The sequence below is a fragment of the Leptopilina heterotoma genome, unplaced genomic scaffold, assembly GCF_015476425.1.
Source record: "Leptopilina heterotoma isolate Lh14 unplaced genomic scaffold, ASM1547642v1 Lhet_369, whole genome shotgun sequence".
Lineage (NCBI taxonomy): Eukaryota > Metazoa > Arthropoda > Insecta > Hymenoptera > Figitidae > Leptopilina > Leptopilina heterotoma.
The window spans coordinates 767453-782860 of NW_025111048.1; the positions used below are offsets into that span (position 1 = coordinate 767453).

The 15408-nt window shown below is 22.1% G+C and overlaps 1 protein-coding gene across 5 annotated transcripts in view; it reads left to right on the forward strand.

The window, feature by feature from the left end:
- Positions 1-5566: 5566 nt before the first annotated feature.
- The window catches only part of LOC122505805 (calcium-transporting ATPase sarcoplasmic/endoplasmic reticulum type), a 54808-nt gene continuing 44966 nt past the window's right edge, over positions 5567-15408 (forward strand). For 2 of the 5 annotated variants that reach the window (XM_043617651.1, XM_043617647.1), the window contains exons 1-2: positions 11207-11597; positions 12284-12470. In XM_043617651.1, the coding sequence (XP_043473586.1) occupies positions 12353-12470 (118 nt within the window). In that variant the 5' untranslated portion in view covers positions 11207-11597; positions 12284-12352. Of the gene's footprint in view, positions 5885-9105; positions 9251-11206; positions 11598-11903; positions 12021-12283; positions 12471-15408 lie in introns of those variants that run through there. The other 3 variants (XM_043617648.1, XM_043617649.1, XM_043617650.1) reach the window with 3 other exon arrangements.

The window sequence follows — 15408 nt, forward strand, 5'->3', positions numbered from 1 at the left end:
CAGGTCAATTGAATTTATTAGCAGGATAAGTAAGAAGTAAATATTTTTGATGAAAATTAGAAATTTAATGTATAACTTATAAAAAAATTTAAATAATTTCACCTAATTAATAATATTTTGTCGTATATTTTTAAAAATTCATCATTAAAATTTATGTTTGTTTCCCTTTCTTTAATTACTAAACACGTGATAAATTTTGACATTGATTGAAAACTTGACACTGATGTTAAAATAAATTATATATAAAATACTTCCTTGAAAAAGTTTTCAAAAAATTTCATAAGCAAAATAAAAATATCTAAGTTCGTTAAGACAGTTTATTTTTAAAACTTAAAGTATACTCATTTAGTCGAAGAAGCAATATTCTCTTAAATGAATTTAAATAAAAAATTATTAACCAACTGTTCAATATCAAATAAAATTTATATATTGTGATTAAGAATATAAAATATAATTATTAATAATTATTACCTATTGTTTTTTTTTAACTGATGAAAGTATAATAATTCTTATACATATATGTATATCAAATATTTCTATACAGTCATTGAGTTAAAACAAAAGAAAGAGACGAAAAAATGTTTACAACAATTTATTTCTCTTTCTTTCGTAAAAATGCGTTTTTCTTCTTTTTGTTTGAAAGCAATAATGTTCAGTAAATCAATATTAAAGCGAGAGTTTTACATAACATCCGATGAGTTCAACTAAAAATACAACATCCACGCGTTGAACTACAAAGTCGAAATAAGTGGTGAAATAACGATGTCTATTTCTGCGGTTCATAATGAGGCATACCGATATAAAATAAGCGATTCGAATATATACCACAACGTCATTTCAATCAATTTTATAATTATTGTAAAAAAATTTACCCCTAATGTAATTTTCAGTAAAATTAAAGCAAGAAGGTAATTAGATATTTAATTATAAATTAATTAATTGACAAAAATTAATTTATTTTCATTTTTATTATTATTTTATAATAATGATAATAATAACAATAATAATAATAATAATAATAATAATAATAATAATAATAATTATTATTATTATTATTATTATTATTATTATTATTATTATTATTATTATTATTATTATTATTATTATTATTATTATTATTATTATTATTATTATTATTATTATTATAAAATTATTGTAAAAAAATAATTATTAAATATTATTAATTATTAATTACAATTAATAAAAGGAATAATGTAAGTTTAACTACATTTTCACTTTAAACAAAAAATTTCTAAAATTTCTAAATAGTATATTTATTATTTTAACTACTTCTGGAGTAGATCTACTTCCAAAATAAGGATAAAAAGAGTAACATTTATTAAACAAAAATTTAATAAAACAATATTTAAAATTTATTAATATATAAATAATTATAAAATTTTACATTAAATTCTATTTTAATAATTTTATTCTATATTAATAAAATTCTAAACAAGAATTAAATTATTTTCATAAATAATAAAACTCATCGAAGAATTTTAATTACTTTTAATACTATTTTAAATTAATTAATAAAAAAATTCATTTATTTTCACAAATAAAATTTTCCACAAAAATTCAATTATTTAAAATAAAATGTTCATAGAATTTATTATTTACCTATTTCCAAAAAATAAATTATTTAAAACAATTTTTATAAAATTCTTATGAAGAATTCAATTATTTTCAAAAATAACACAATATTTTCCAAAGAAATTCAATTTTTTTCAAACATTTTAATTTAAATTTTTCGCAATAATTCAATTATTTTTGAAAATTTCAATAAAATTCAATTATTTTCATAAATAATAAAATTTATCAGAAAAATTCAATTATTTTTAATAAAATTTTCCAGGAATTGATCGAGAAATGTAATTATTCTTAAAAATTGAATTTCAATTCCACGAAAGAATCAATTATTTAAAAAAATGTTTTTTTTTAATTCTTTGGAAGAATTCAATTATGTCGAAAAATTAAAAAAATTATTCCCAAAAATTCAATTATTTTTTTAATAACAATATTCATTGCAATAATTTTATTATTTAAAATAAAATTTTCATAATATTTATTATATTTCGAAAAAATTAATTATTTAAAACAATGTTTTATTTTCATAAGTGCACGCATTTTGAAAGTAAAGAAATGAAAATTAATATTCAAAGTAAAAGGTTGAATTTTACGAGCTCATAAAGGTTTTTACGATTTAAACGATAAACATTCTGCTAAAGAGTTCACATCATCGGATTAATATACGTACATGTGAGCGCTTATAATAAATTTAAAAATGAAAAATATCCTATGATATTTCACTATATGATGTGAATTTGGAAATGCAAGAATTTTTTCGAATTTTTCCCTTCGCTGAATAGAAATAATAGTTAGTTTCTTTTTCAGACTTCGCACTAGATTATTAATTTTAAAAATAAAAAAAGTAGTAGCCATTTTTTTTTAGGAAAAGTAGCATTTTTCCTAATTTTCAAAAAAATTATTTACTTCTTTATTATCCTGCTAATAAATTGAATTCCTGCAACGAATATTTTATTACTCATGAAAGAATTTAAATATTTATAAAAATAATTTAATTCTTGCGAAGAATTTTATAAAAATTTTTAAATAGTTGATTTCCTTTGACTAATTTTATGCAAATTCTCATTTAAATAATTAAATTCCTGAGAAATTTTTATTTTTGATAAAAATAATTGAATTTTTACGAAGATTTTTACAAAAAATGTTTGAAATAATTGAATTCTGTTTGCAAAATTTTTATGAAAATAGTAGATATTGAAAATCATTGAATTGCGAAAAGTTTTTAAAAATAATTAAATTTTACAAAGAATTCTATTAGAATTTTTGACAATAATAATAATAATTGAATGCCTGTGTGGTGTTTTATAAATTTTTTTTTTTAAATAATTCAATTCCTAAAAAGCATTTAATTATTTACAAAAATACTTGAATTCTTGCAAACGATTTCATTAGAATTTTTTAAAATAATTGAATTTGCAAGAAATAATTTACTACTTTTAAAAATAATTAAATTCTTGTGATGAATATTGTTATTTATGAAAATAATTAAATTTTACAAGAATTTTATTAAAATGTCTCAAAATAATTGAATTGTCGGGAATAATTTTGTCATTTATCGACATATTTGAATTCTTGGGAAGAATTTAAAATGAAATCTAGAAGAATAATTTTAAATTATTTAAAAAAAATTTAATTACAATTGTATTTAAAATAATTAATTTCATTCGAACAATTTTATTAAAATATTTAAAAATTATTGAATTCCTGTGAAAAATTCTAATATTTTTTTAAATAATTGAATTTTTCCAAAGAATTATAAAAATAATTTTTTAAAATAATTTTTAAAATAATTGATTTTTTCGAAATATAATAAATTCTATGAAAATTTTATTGTAAATAATTAAATTCTTGTGGAAAATTTTATTTGTGAAAATAAATGAATTTTTCTATTAATTAATTTAAAATAGTATTTAAAGTAATTGAAATTCTTCGATGAGTCTTTTTATTTATGAAAATAATTGAATTCTTGCTTAGAATTTTATTAAAATTTTTTTTTAATAATTCATTTTTTTAGAGGAATTGTAATTATTTTTAAAAATAATTACATTTTGTGAGAAATTTCTGCAACATTGTATTAAAAATAATTGAAATCAAGAGATGAATTTTATTAATTTATGAAAATAATTAAATGATTAAAAAGAATTTTATTAAAATTATCAAAAATAATTGAATTCCTCTGATAAATTTTATTATCTATGAAAATAATTGAATTTTATTAAAATTTTCCAAAATAATTGAATTATTGTGAAAAATTTCATTATAATGTTTCGAAAGAATTGAATTATTGCGGAAAATTTTATTAATGTTTAAAAAGAATTGAATTTCTTTGGAAAATTTTGTTATTTTTGAAAATAATTGAATTCTTCATAAGAATTTTATAATCATTGTTTTAAATAATTAATTTTTTCGAAATAAAATAAATATCAAGAAAATTTTATTTTAAATATTATTGAATTCTTGTGGAAAACTTTATTTGTGAAAATAATTGAATTTTGGAAAGAATTTAAAAGAAAACATTTTTTTCAATAATTGATTTTTTTAGAGGAATATTGAAATTGAATTAAAAAAAAAAATTACATTTTTTGAGCAATTTCTGTAAAATTGTATTAAAAATAATTGAAATTCTGCGATGAATTTTATTAATTTATAAAAATAATTAAATTTTATTGAAATTTTCAAAAATAATTGAATTATTGTGAAAAATTTTAATATTCAAGAAAAATAATTGTATTATTGAGAAAAATTTTATTAAAATGTTTAATAAGAATTGAATTTCTTTCTTAATTTTCTTATTTTTGAAAATAATTGAATTCTTTATAAGAATTTTATAAACATTGTTTTAAATAATTAATTTTTTCTAAATAAAATAAATATTATGAAAATTTTATTTTGAATAATTGAATTTTTGTGGAAATATTTATTTGTGAAAATAATTGGATTTTGCAAAGTATTTTAAAAAAATATGTTTTTAAATAATTGATTTTTTTAAAGGAATTGAAATTGAATTTTAAAAAAAAATTACGTTTGTTGATTAATTTCTGAAGAATTGTATAGGTATTAAAAATAATTGAAATCATGCGATGAATTTTATTAATTTATGAAAATAATTGAATAGTTGGAAAGAATTTTATTAAAATGTTTAAAAAGAATTTAATTTTTTTGAACAATTTTCTTATTTTTGAAAATAATTGAATTCTTTATAAAAATTTTATAAACATTGTTTTAAATAATTAATTTTTTCGAAATATAATAAATATATATACCTAATGAAAATTTTATTTTAAATAATTGAATTTTTGTGGAAAACTTTATTTGTGAAAATAATTGAATTGTTTGATTAATTAATTTAAATAATAATACATGGAAGGATTTTAAATAATTAAAAAAAAAGTAGTAAATAGTTGGTTTTAGTAGATGAATGCGAAGGCTGCTTTTTGATTTTTAAAATTCAATATGGCCGAAGCAAAATGAAAGGTTTGATTTTCGATCGCGATTTTTATAGCTTTTACTTTACTATTTTAATAAACGAAATAATGAAGTATATTTATATACTATAGATTGATATTTTTGTACATTTATTTATATATAAAATATTTTACATTAGAGAATATAATTAAAATACTATTTTTGTTGGAGGAGCGAAGAAGAAGAAAAATGCATCTTTTCGTGAGTTTGGCAATTTTTTTTGCTGAATAGTCTAGTGGGAGGAGGAAATAGAAACTGGTTGCAATTTAAAATATTCATATAGGTAAATTAAAGAATATTTTTTTATTTTTTTTATTAATTTTGAATGGGGAAAATTGTTAATTGTTTAATTTCTTTTTTTTATATATGAAGGTTATACTTGTTGAAAAGAGAACAAGCCTATAAAACAGCCGGGGATCACTGGCTCTGATCCAGAGACTTTCCCTCGTTTAATGTCTTGCCGCTAGGGTGCGATGTCGACGACTATTTAAACGAATTTCAACGTCGACCGTCGCCCCGTTTCGTTGAGCAACGCAGGCGTTGCGACGTTTGTACGATTATTATTATTTTTTTTTATTGTTTACTCACGCACACGACGCACGCAAAGAAAAAAAAATGTTCCAAGAGTAGTAAAGATCGCGATTCAGGGGCCTCGTACAAGTGTGATTAATTAAAATATAAAAATAAAAATAGTTTCCTAATATTTCTATATTGTTCCGATTCGAGTTTTATTTTGTTTTTGTGTTTTTTTTTGACGTTTATTTCCGGTTATAGTGTGAAAGAACTCTCTTCAGTTACTGGTTTGGGATTTTAAGATATAATAATTATTTGGGTAAGTCTTCGAGTGAATTTGTGATCTCCTTTTTTTTTGCTACTCAGTGAAACAGAGTGAATTAATTGAAAAAAAATGGAAACAGTGATTGTGAACAAAGGAAAAAAAATGACAAATCAGGATTTATAAATACAAGAACATTAATGTGAATTCATATAGTTTTTTGAAAATTAAATTTTTTAGCGCTCTTCAGTGTGTGAATGCGCGCATGCGCGCGGATTATTGCAAACGAGGATTATGTGCATTAATAAAGGGGATTTACTGCAATTTGCGAAGGGACGGAGGATAAGGGTTTTATTTTATATTTCTAATAATATATATTTATTATTAAAGTTAAATTTTATAATCAATTCTTTTAAAATACTATCATCATAATAATAAAATCGAATAACTTCTTCAAATTTCTTCACATTTTTTAAGTATTTATGAACTATATATTTTTTTTTAAATAACCCTAAATTTCTGTATTTTATAAATTATTTTGAAAGAACAGGAATATTTTAAAATTCATTGTTTAAAAAAAGTATATTTTAAAAAATAATATTTGTACCTAACACAAAGAAAAATTTATAAAAAAAAATTTTTCAAAATGTTTCTTTTCATTTACTTGCAAAAAAATTTGGAAACAGAGTGTAAACGCATATCAACTGAATTTTTCATAAATTTTTATATTAAATCTTTAAATCAATTATATTCTCTCACGTTATTTCTAATAATTTTCAAAAGCTAGGCAAATATTTTTCATAATTAAAATTTCAGAAAAAAATTTTTTCTTTGATATACTTTATTTCAAAATAAAAGTAATATTTAAAATCAAAAATTTTATTTTTACCGCTTGGTTTAAAATTGAAGATTTTTTTTCTAAAAAGCCAAAAAATTAAACGGAAAAAAAGATAGAAAGGATTTTTCAAATTTTTTTAAAATTAATGATATTAAAAATATTATTTTTTATTCTAAAATATTTTACAAAAATTCAATTTTATGAATTATATGTATATAAAAATTTTCTTTAAATTTTATTAATTTTATTTAAATTCAACATCTTTACACATATTATTATGATTTTAAATAAAAAATTTGTTCAACAATATTATTTTTATTTACATAGGTATAAACATATTATTTATTTTAACATTTTTTTTTATATTTTTAATATATTTTATTTTAATAATATTAAAAACAATGTTATTTTTTATTCAATAATTATTATTTTCATTTTGAATGTTAGAAAATCTAAAGAATTTTTAAAAATTATGTAAAATAATCAGACAGAAATAGAAAATTTTCTTAAAGGGTTATAAGAAGATTGTTTCCAGATACGACGCACAAGATCAATGAAATCTTTATATAGTATTCATATAATTAAAAATAGCTTTTGCTTTTATGTTATAAATAATATATATTAATAAAAATAAAAATAAGTAATTTTTAATTTCATAATACACGCAGTAAACTAAGAGACATTAAAAAAAGTTGCAGCTTACTAAATTAACACCAAAAAAAGATTAATTAAAAAAAAAGGATTAATTTTTTTCATTAAAAAAATTTGTCTAAGTCCAAACCAAATCATTTGAAAAATATTTTGAAAAAATAATACTTCTATTTCAATGCTTTGATGAATTGAAGCATTGCAGATTATTTTAATTCATTTTGGTGTTAAATAATAATATCTCACAATTTTTTGAGAATCAAAAAATTTATTTGAATTAAAAAATTAAATATACAATATTTGCAAACCATTTCTTTTAATAAAAAGTACAATAATAATAAAAATAATTTTAAAAAATGGTGATAATAATAATAATAATAATAATAATAATAAAAATAAGATAATAAAAATAAGATAATAAAAATAAGATAATAATAATAATAATAATAATAATAATAATAATAAAAATAAGATAATAATAATAATAATAATAATAAAAATGAAATACTACTACTAATAATAATAATAATAAAATGGTAAAAATAATAAAAACAACAGGTGATTGAGAAGAAAATATGAGGAAATATTGAAGAAGTATTCTTTTAAAAGCACTATAAATTTTGGGTTGCATTGAGGGTGCATGATTAAAGAGAAAACTTATGACACACTGAAGTATTTTGTGACTGCGTACTTTTCGTTAAAATCATTTATCTTACTCGCTTTTTTTTGCATCACGAAACACTTTCTCAAGTTTACGATTAATATTTTTTCGTCGAACTTCTTTGGTACAAGTACACTAAAAACATTTTACTTCTTAGAATTGCGTTTCCTTTGAGAAAGTTTAATGAACTTGCAATTGACTCATTTTTATGGGATCATTTTTATATGAAAGAGAAGGATAAAATTATTTTCCTCTATTTTTTTCTTTTTGGGAATCTTGAGAGACATTTTGGCTCCCTGAAGAGTTTTATTATGCTTTCATTATTATTATTTTTTTTATTTATTTTTTTTTTTGTTGCAATTTTTAAGAAACTATTTTGACTTTACTTGCAATCAGCATTCCTCTACGCTTCCTTTAAAAAAAAAGAAAAATGAAATAAATAATTCTTCACAGGGTGTTTATTTTTTTTTCGCGCATTTCTGATGACGTTGACGAATTGCTTCGTAACTTATTATAACGACATAAAATGACGCGGATGCAATAATGATTGTGTGCGTTTGGCAATGACGTAACTTGGCAAAGCGACTCGTGAAGTGTAGGAAGCACTTGGTTCACACAAGTTTTTTGAAATCAGTGCCAGGAATGCAGAAAGACATAATGCAATTCGAAGTTTCATTTAAAATATGGTATCAGCTTTATTCATATAAAATAAAATTTTAATCATTTGTTGCGAAATAAATTTACTTTAAAATATACGTACAAAACAATTTCTTTGAAAATTGTCATTCTTGGTAAATCAATTAATAAAAAAAATTTTTTCCTTTTATATATATAAATGTATATAAATTAAGTCTTTTGAGGAAGCTTTTTTTCTTTGCAATTTGTGGCGATTGTGATCGAGTCCCTGAAATCTAGTTGGCAGTGTAGCGAGCACGACTATAGTTCTGCCAAAATAATTAGGAAGTCGTCTCGGGATGTGCTAAAAGCGTTCGCTCGGGCACGCGCGATTTGGCTGCGTTAGCCACATCCCGGGCGTTTAGAGAAAAAGTTATCCTCGTGGGTAGTAAATCCGGACCGGTTCCAAATTCACCAGTTTGTGTACTGACATCGTGAACGATACCTGCTGTCTTTACTCTCATTTTCAAATTTTTCTTTTCTTCGTTCACCACTTTTTTTTTCTCCGGCAAAAGTTTCTACAGCCCATGATACATACGATTTTATATTTGCCGCGCATCGCGAACTCAGCGCCTCCGTTTGACGTACACGAACTTTGGAGGTATTTCGTTTCTTGATTCTCAACCTGTATTAATAATATTAATTAATTGTTTAAAGAAACAAAAATTAACAAACAAAAAAAAAGTGATTTAACGTGACTTGTTTTGACGCAAATTTGATTATTGATAAATGTCTACTAACATGTTCGCGATTAGAGAAAAATTATATGTACCAGAAACTTCGAACACCCCCCTGTGTTTTGACAAACATTCACAGTAGGAAGCAAGTCGGTTTGCTCCGTCTGCAAAACATGCACATTAAGTTATGCAATAGTAACTAAATTAATTCTTAAAATTTTAATTAATATATGTATATAAATTTTGTGCTGTTTACAAATTATTGTAAGGTAGCTACGATTTGGTTTTTTAAAACTACCTTTAACATACATTCGAAAAGTAGACTAAAAAGGATATTTTCTGGCTGCTTCGAAATTATTGAAAGGCAGCTACGATTTGGTATTCTAAGACTACCTTAAACCTACCTTTGTAAAATACACTGAAAAAGAAAGTTTTGCACTGCTATCCAAATTATTTGGAAGATATATACGATTTGGTATTCTAAAACAACCTTAAACCTATCTTTGGAAAGTACACTGAAAACGAATTTTTTGGACTGCTTTCAAATTAATGGAAGACAGATACGATTTGGTTTTCTAAAACTACCATTAAAAATATTACTTTTCTCAATTACGATTTGGTTTTCTAACACTACACTTTTATCGAAGATTCTCTTGCTGCTCCTGAAACATAGTAAAAATTATATTAAACATTGTATTTTTGTTTATCCACCTTTGAAATGTACTCTGAAATAACGAAAATTTTTATGGTGTATGTAGAAATTATTGGTATTACGATTTGGTTTTCTAACACTACTCTTTTATCGATGATCCTCTTTGCTGCTCCTGAAACAGTAAAAATAATGTTAAACATTGCAGTATTCCTTACCTACCTTTAAAAAGTACTCTGAAAGGGAAATTTTTATGCTGTATCCAAATTATTGGAATAGAATTACGATTTTATTTTCTAAAACTCCACTTTTATCGATGATCCTCTTGCTGCTTCTGAAACAGTAAAAAATCGTTAAACATGTCAGTTTAGTTTACCTGTCTTTGAGAAGTACTCTGAGAAGTATATTTTGATGATCCTCTTGCAGCATCTGAAACAAAACAGAATTATTAAACATTTCAATTTACATGTTTATTTGGAAGATTGTTACAATTTGGTATTCTAAAACTACCTTAAACCTACCTTTGGAAAGTACACTGAAAAAGAATGTTTTGGACTGCTTTCAAATTAATGGAAGACATATACGATTTTGTTTTCTAAAACTACCATTAAAACTAATACTTTGTTCAATTACGATTCGGTTTTCTAACACTCCACTTTTATCGATGATTCTCTTGCTGCTCCTGAAACATAGTAAAAATAAAAATTTTTTTTTTCCTGTGATTAGAATCTTTTATTTTACTTACTTTTTATTGTTAAACTTTTGTTTTCATCAAACTCAAACTCTTCAATGTCTTATAATCGTTATGTAATTTCAATTGACGTTCTTCGCTCTTTCAAGTGTGTAGAAAGTACGCGCCAAGGAAATAGCCCTAAAATAACAGAATACACTTCCCTCTCTACACCAATCAGATTGCTCCACATGCTCCTATTTTTCAATATCGCATGCGTCAATTCAAAAATTTTCCGCCTAAAAGAAACAAATTTTATTTTCAATTTCACATCTCTTTTAATATAATGAATTACAATAATAATGTTGATAAAATTTTAAAAGACAAAATTTCAATTATTCATTTTATTTAACTGTTAATTTGAAATTATTGATATTCTTAAAATTAATAATAAAATTCTAAAATGAAAAAAACTTACCCAAATGGCGTTGCCATCGAAACAAGTCGTATGTTCCGCGAGGAGGCGCACGTGCGCAGAGAATTTTTCCAGAGGGGGATGGAATGATTTGCTGTTCATAGTGCGGTGTCGTGTCAGTTTTCTGAAAGTAAAGGCAAGCTGGTTTGTGTGATAATGCGGTCTAAGTGTTTGCGACGCTTGAAAAAATGACGTATACCTTAGATTTTAGTGAAACCGGCGTCTTGTGATGATTTTTGTAAACGTGTCTAGTTTGAATTTAATTGTGGTGAATGTGTGTGAGACTTATCGTTGTCGTGCTTTGTAGTGCAGCATAATCTTATAGCAAACAGAGACTAATTTTACAGTTTTCTTGTCTTTGAATTTAAAATTGGATTTTATCACAATTGAAAGTAATCGATATTTATTAGTCTCTCCTCGTTATTCCTTGAAAAGATTTACATTTTCTTTGGACGCGCGATATTCTAAACATAATAGGTTTGTGTAAATTTTTTTTTCCTACTTTGACACGTGTTTTGCTCCAAAAAAAAAGAAAATATTCCTTTCTGGAATAATTAGATGTTGAAAAAAAGTTTGAATAAAAAATTGTAGAAATTTCTAAAATGGATATTAAATTTATTGGACTGACTCTTTTTTTAAAAAATATACATTGACTTGAGAATAACAGCTGACAAGGTTTTTAAATTTTTCTCTTTATGAAATTTATAACTCTTTTCGATTTTGAGGTGTTAATTTGTGAAATTACTGTAGATGAATTTTTATGTTTTGTTTACTTTAGTTTCGTTATATATAGTAAGAGATTCGAGTACACGGAAGATTATCAAAAGGGGGAAGTGAGGTTAGGTTCGAAAATAGATTCATCCTTCGTGGCGTGGCTTTATAACAACTTTTATCTTTAATGTGAGATACATTTACTTTGTCATGATTCCCTAACCTACCGAAATGCCAAGTTCATTGTCTCGTCTGTTTAATAATTTATATTTTCACTGAAAGAAAAACAGAAAATTATTTAAGACAGTTTTACAAAAATTCCCTCATTTTTTTTAACGAATTCGTTTTTTTAAATCAAAAAAAAATAAAATTAAAGAATTTTTCTTTATTCATACATTTTTTTTTTAAAAAAGACGATTGTTTACTACCTAATAAAATTTTTTTTGTTTCAGAAATTATTTGGGTGAATGAACGTACATAAACATTAACAAGACTGGTCACAAAGTTAAAGAAAAGCAATAATGGAGGACGCCCACTGTAAAAATGTGGACGAGGTGGTGAATTTTTTTGGTGTTGATTCTGAGAAAGGATTAGCACCAGATCAGGTGAAAAGAAATCAAGAAAAATATGGTCTCAACGGTAAGTGATTTCATAATTATTTGTTTTTCACTCTACCAATATTCTTAGATTTTCTTAATCACAATTTTTTTTTAATAATACACTAAATTAAACATTTGATTGTTTTAATTCGCCATTTATAGAAAAGTAAATAATACTTTTGCTTCATTTAATGTTTTTTTTTAATATTGATATAGTTAATATTTTAGAATTCTTATCATAACAAACAAATGTTTAGTTTATCGAAGTACTTTAAATAGAATTTGCTTATTTTAAAATGATCGTTATCGACAAAAAACGACAAATTGGACGCCTAGCGGGGATTATGGGAATTAGGTTTAAGCCAAAATTTTTGTTATAACCTAAAATTTAACAAATATTTCTTATTGAGAATTGAGCCAAACTTTTCGTATCAGTTTGATCCAATTTGATATTTTTAAGAAAATTGTGAATTTAAATTTAAACATAATAAAAAATTGCAATTTGAATAAAAATTACACCCCAATTTTTTGTCAATAAGAAATATTTGTTAAATTTTAGTTTATGTAATGAATGAATTTTTTGATGAATTTTAATTTAAAATTTTGACCATTAAACATTATTGTTTTCTCCAAAATGTTAAAAATAATTCTAAAATGTTATTATTTTTGGAAATGTGTAATTGAAAATATTAAAAATATTGAATATTAAAAGATTTAGGAGCTTATTTTCATTTTTAAATTTACATTTCTAGATTTTTTTATTAAAATTTTTGATAATTCTATTTTTTTCAAAATTTGCAATTAAAATTCTTGAAAAGTTGATTTTCAAAAATTGTAACAAAATACTTGAAAGAAATGAATTATTTTCAATTAAATTTCACAAAATTTTAACTATTCAAAAACAATTTTTTGAAAGAATTGTTATAGTTATTTTTTGCATTATAAAAATCAAAATAAGTTGCACTTTTTTACTTTATTGTAAAATATTGTATTTAACATTTAAAATTTTAATTGAAAATAAGTTATCTTTTGATGTTTCTTTAAAAAATTTGAATATTATTTTATAAATAACGGATAAAGAGAAAATCGTAAATAGTGGATGGTTATTAAATTTTTTTTTAGATCCATCAAGAGATACCAAAGCACTATTGTATGTATACATATATGCGCTCTGAACTGTATTATCTTGTGGGTTTGCAGATGTAATATTGCTTTAAAAGCGACTGTATTAAGCAATTCAAGAAGTTCGCGTGTACTCCACGTGCTCTGTTTCTGTTTATGTGTCTCACTTTATCAAGCGGCGCTCACATTTCGTGCCCCCCTTTTTATCGTAACTCGCAGTCATGAAACCTATTAACTATACTTTGAATTAAATCTCTTTCTTTCTGTTTGTCTATTATTTATTTCTCGATAGTTTATCGAGTGAATTTTTTTTTTACTTAAATTAAATATTTAAAATTCTTAACTATTTAATTACTTGTTTTTTTTTAATAATATCAGACTTTGGATATTATCATTTTTTCCGACTGTTTTCAAAAAATGCAACTTTGTCGACTTATTTTCAAAAATTGCGTCTTTTCTTTTAAATTTAATTGCAACAAAATAAATACCACATATAAAATCGATTTTTATCCAAAAATAACTATAGCATTCAACAGAATGCACACCTCTAGAAAACTAATTAATTAACATTCAAATAATTAAAATATTATTATTATTAATAGTTTTTTCTAGAATAATAAAAATTCTAAAACAAAACCTTCAATTTTTTCCATTTCTGACAATAATTTCTTTTAAAATAACTTAATTCTTGAAGAACTATCATAAAATTATATTACTTAGAAATTATTTACCTAATGAATAGTTTTACTTTTAAATATTTCAAACTTTATTAAATTTTAAAAGAGTTCGAATTAAAATTTTCATAAATAGATGAACTTTAAAAGATTATAATTTCAAATTTTATAAAATTTCAATTTTCAATGAATTTAATTAGAAATTTTAAAGAACTTAAATTTTTGCAAAAATTTTCATAATTTAAATTATTCTGAGAGAAGTAAAAAATGTTTTAATATATATATTTAATTAATTATTAAAAATAATAACTTTATAGAGGAATTTTAGTTTAAAAAAATCATAAAAAAATTTGAATTTTGGAGAAGTTTCAAATGATTGCAAAAATTCAATTATAAAATTCTTTTTGCAGACATTCAATTATATATTTAAAAATTTTTTTAAATTCTAGTCAAAATTTCAATTCTCTTTATAAATTACAAAATTCTTCTCTGAAATTAAATTATTATCAAAACTTTTAATACAATTCTTGGTAAAATTTCAATGATTTTCAATATCTACTGTTTTAATAAAATTTTTCAAAAGAATTCAATTATTTAAAAAAATTTTTATTAAAATTCTACACAAACATTTAATAATTTTCATAAATAATAAAAATTTCACAGGAATTCTATTATTTACAAATTTTTTAGAAATTTCTTCACAATAATTCAATTATTTTCATAAATTATAAAACTCATCCCAGAATTTCAATTATTTTTCGTACAATTTTAATCGAATTCCTCGAAAAATATAATTATTCTTAAAAATTTTATTAAAATTCGTCGAAAGAATTTAATTATTTAAAAATTTGTTGATAAAATTCTTTATAAGAATTCAATTTTAAGAAACATTCAATTATTCAATAAATTATTTATTTTTCTATTTAAATAATTGAATTCTCGTAAAAATTTTAGATTATAATTGAATATTAAAATCATTAGGTATATCGTGAATTTTTAGAAATAATTGATTTGATCGAAAATCTGTTTACGCAGTTCTCTAAGAAACGCGTTAAACGAAACACCATAAAAATTTACTCTATTAAACAATAATTTTCGCTGACGGATATAAAAAAAAGATATTTTAACGAGAATGTCGCAAACAGATTGATAAATTGATAAGTTCGAATTAGGCGAAATATA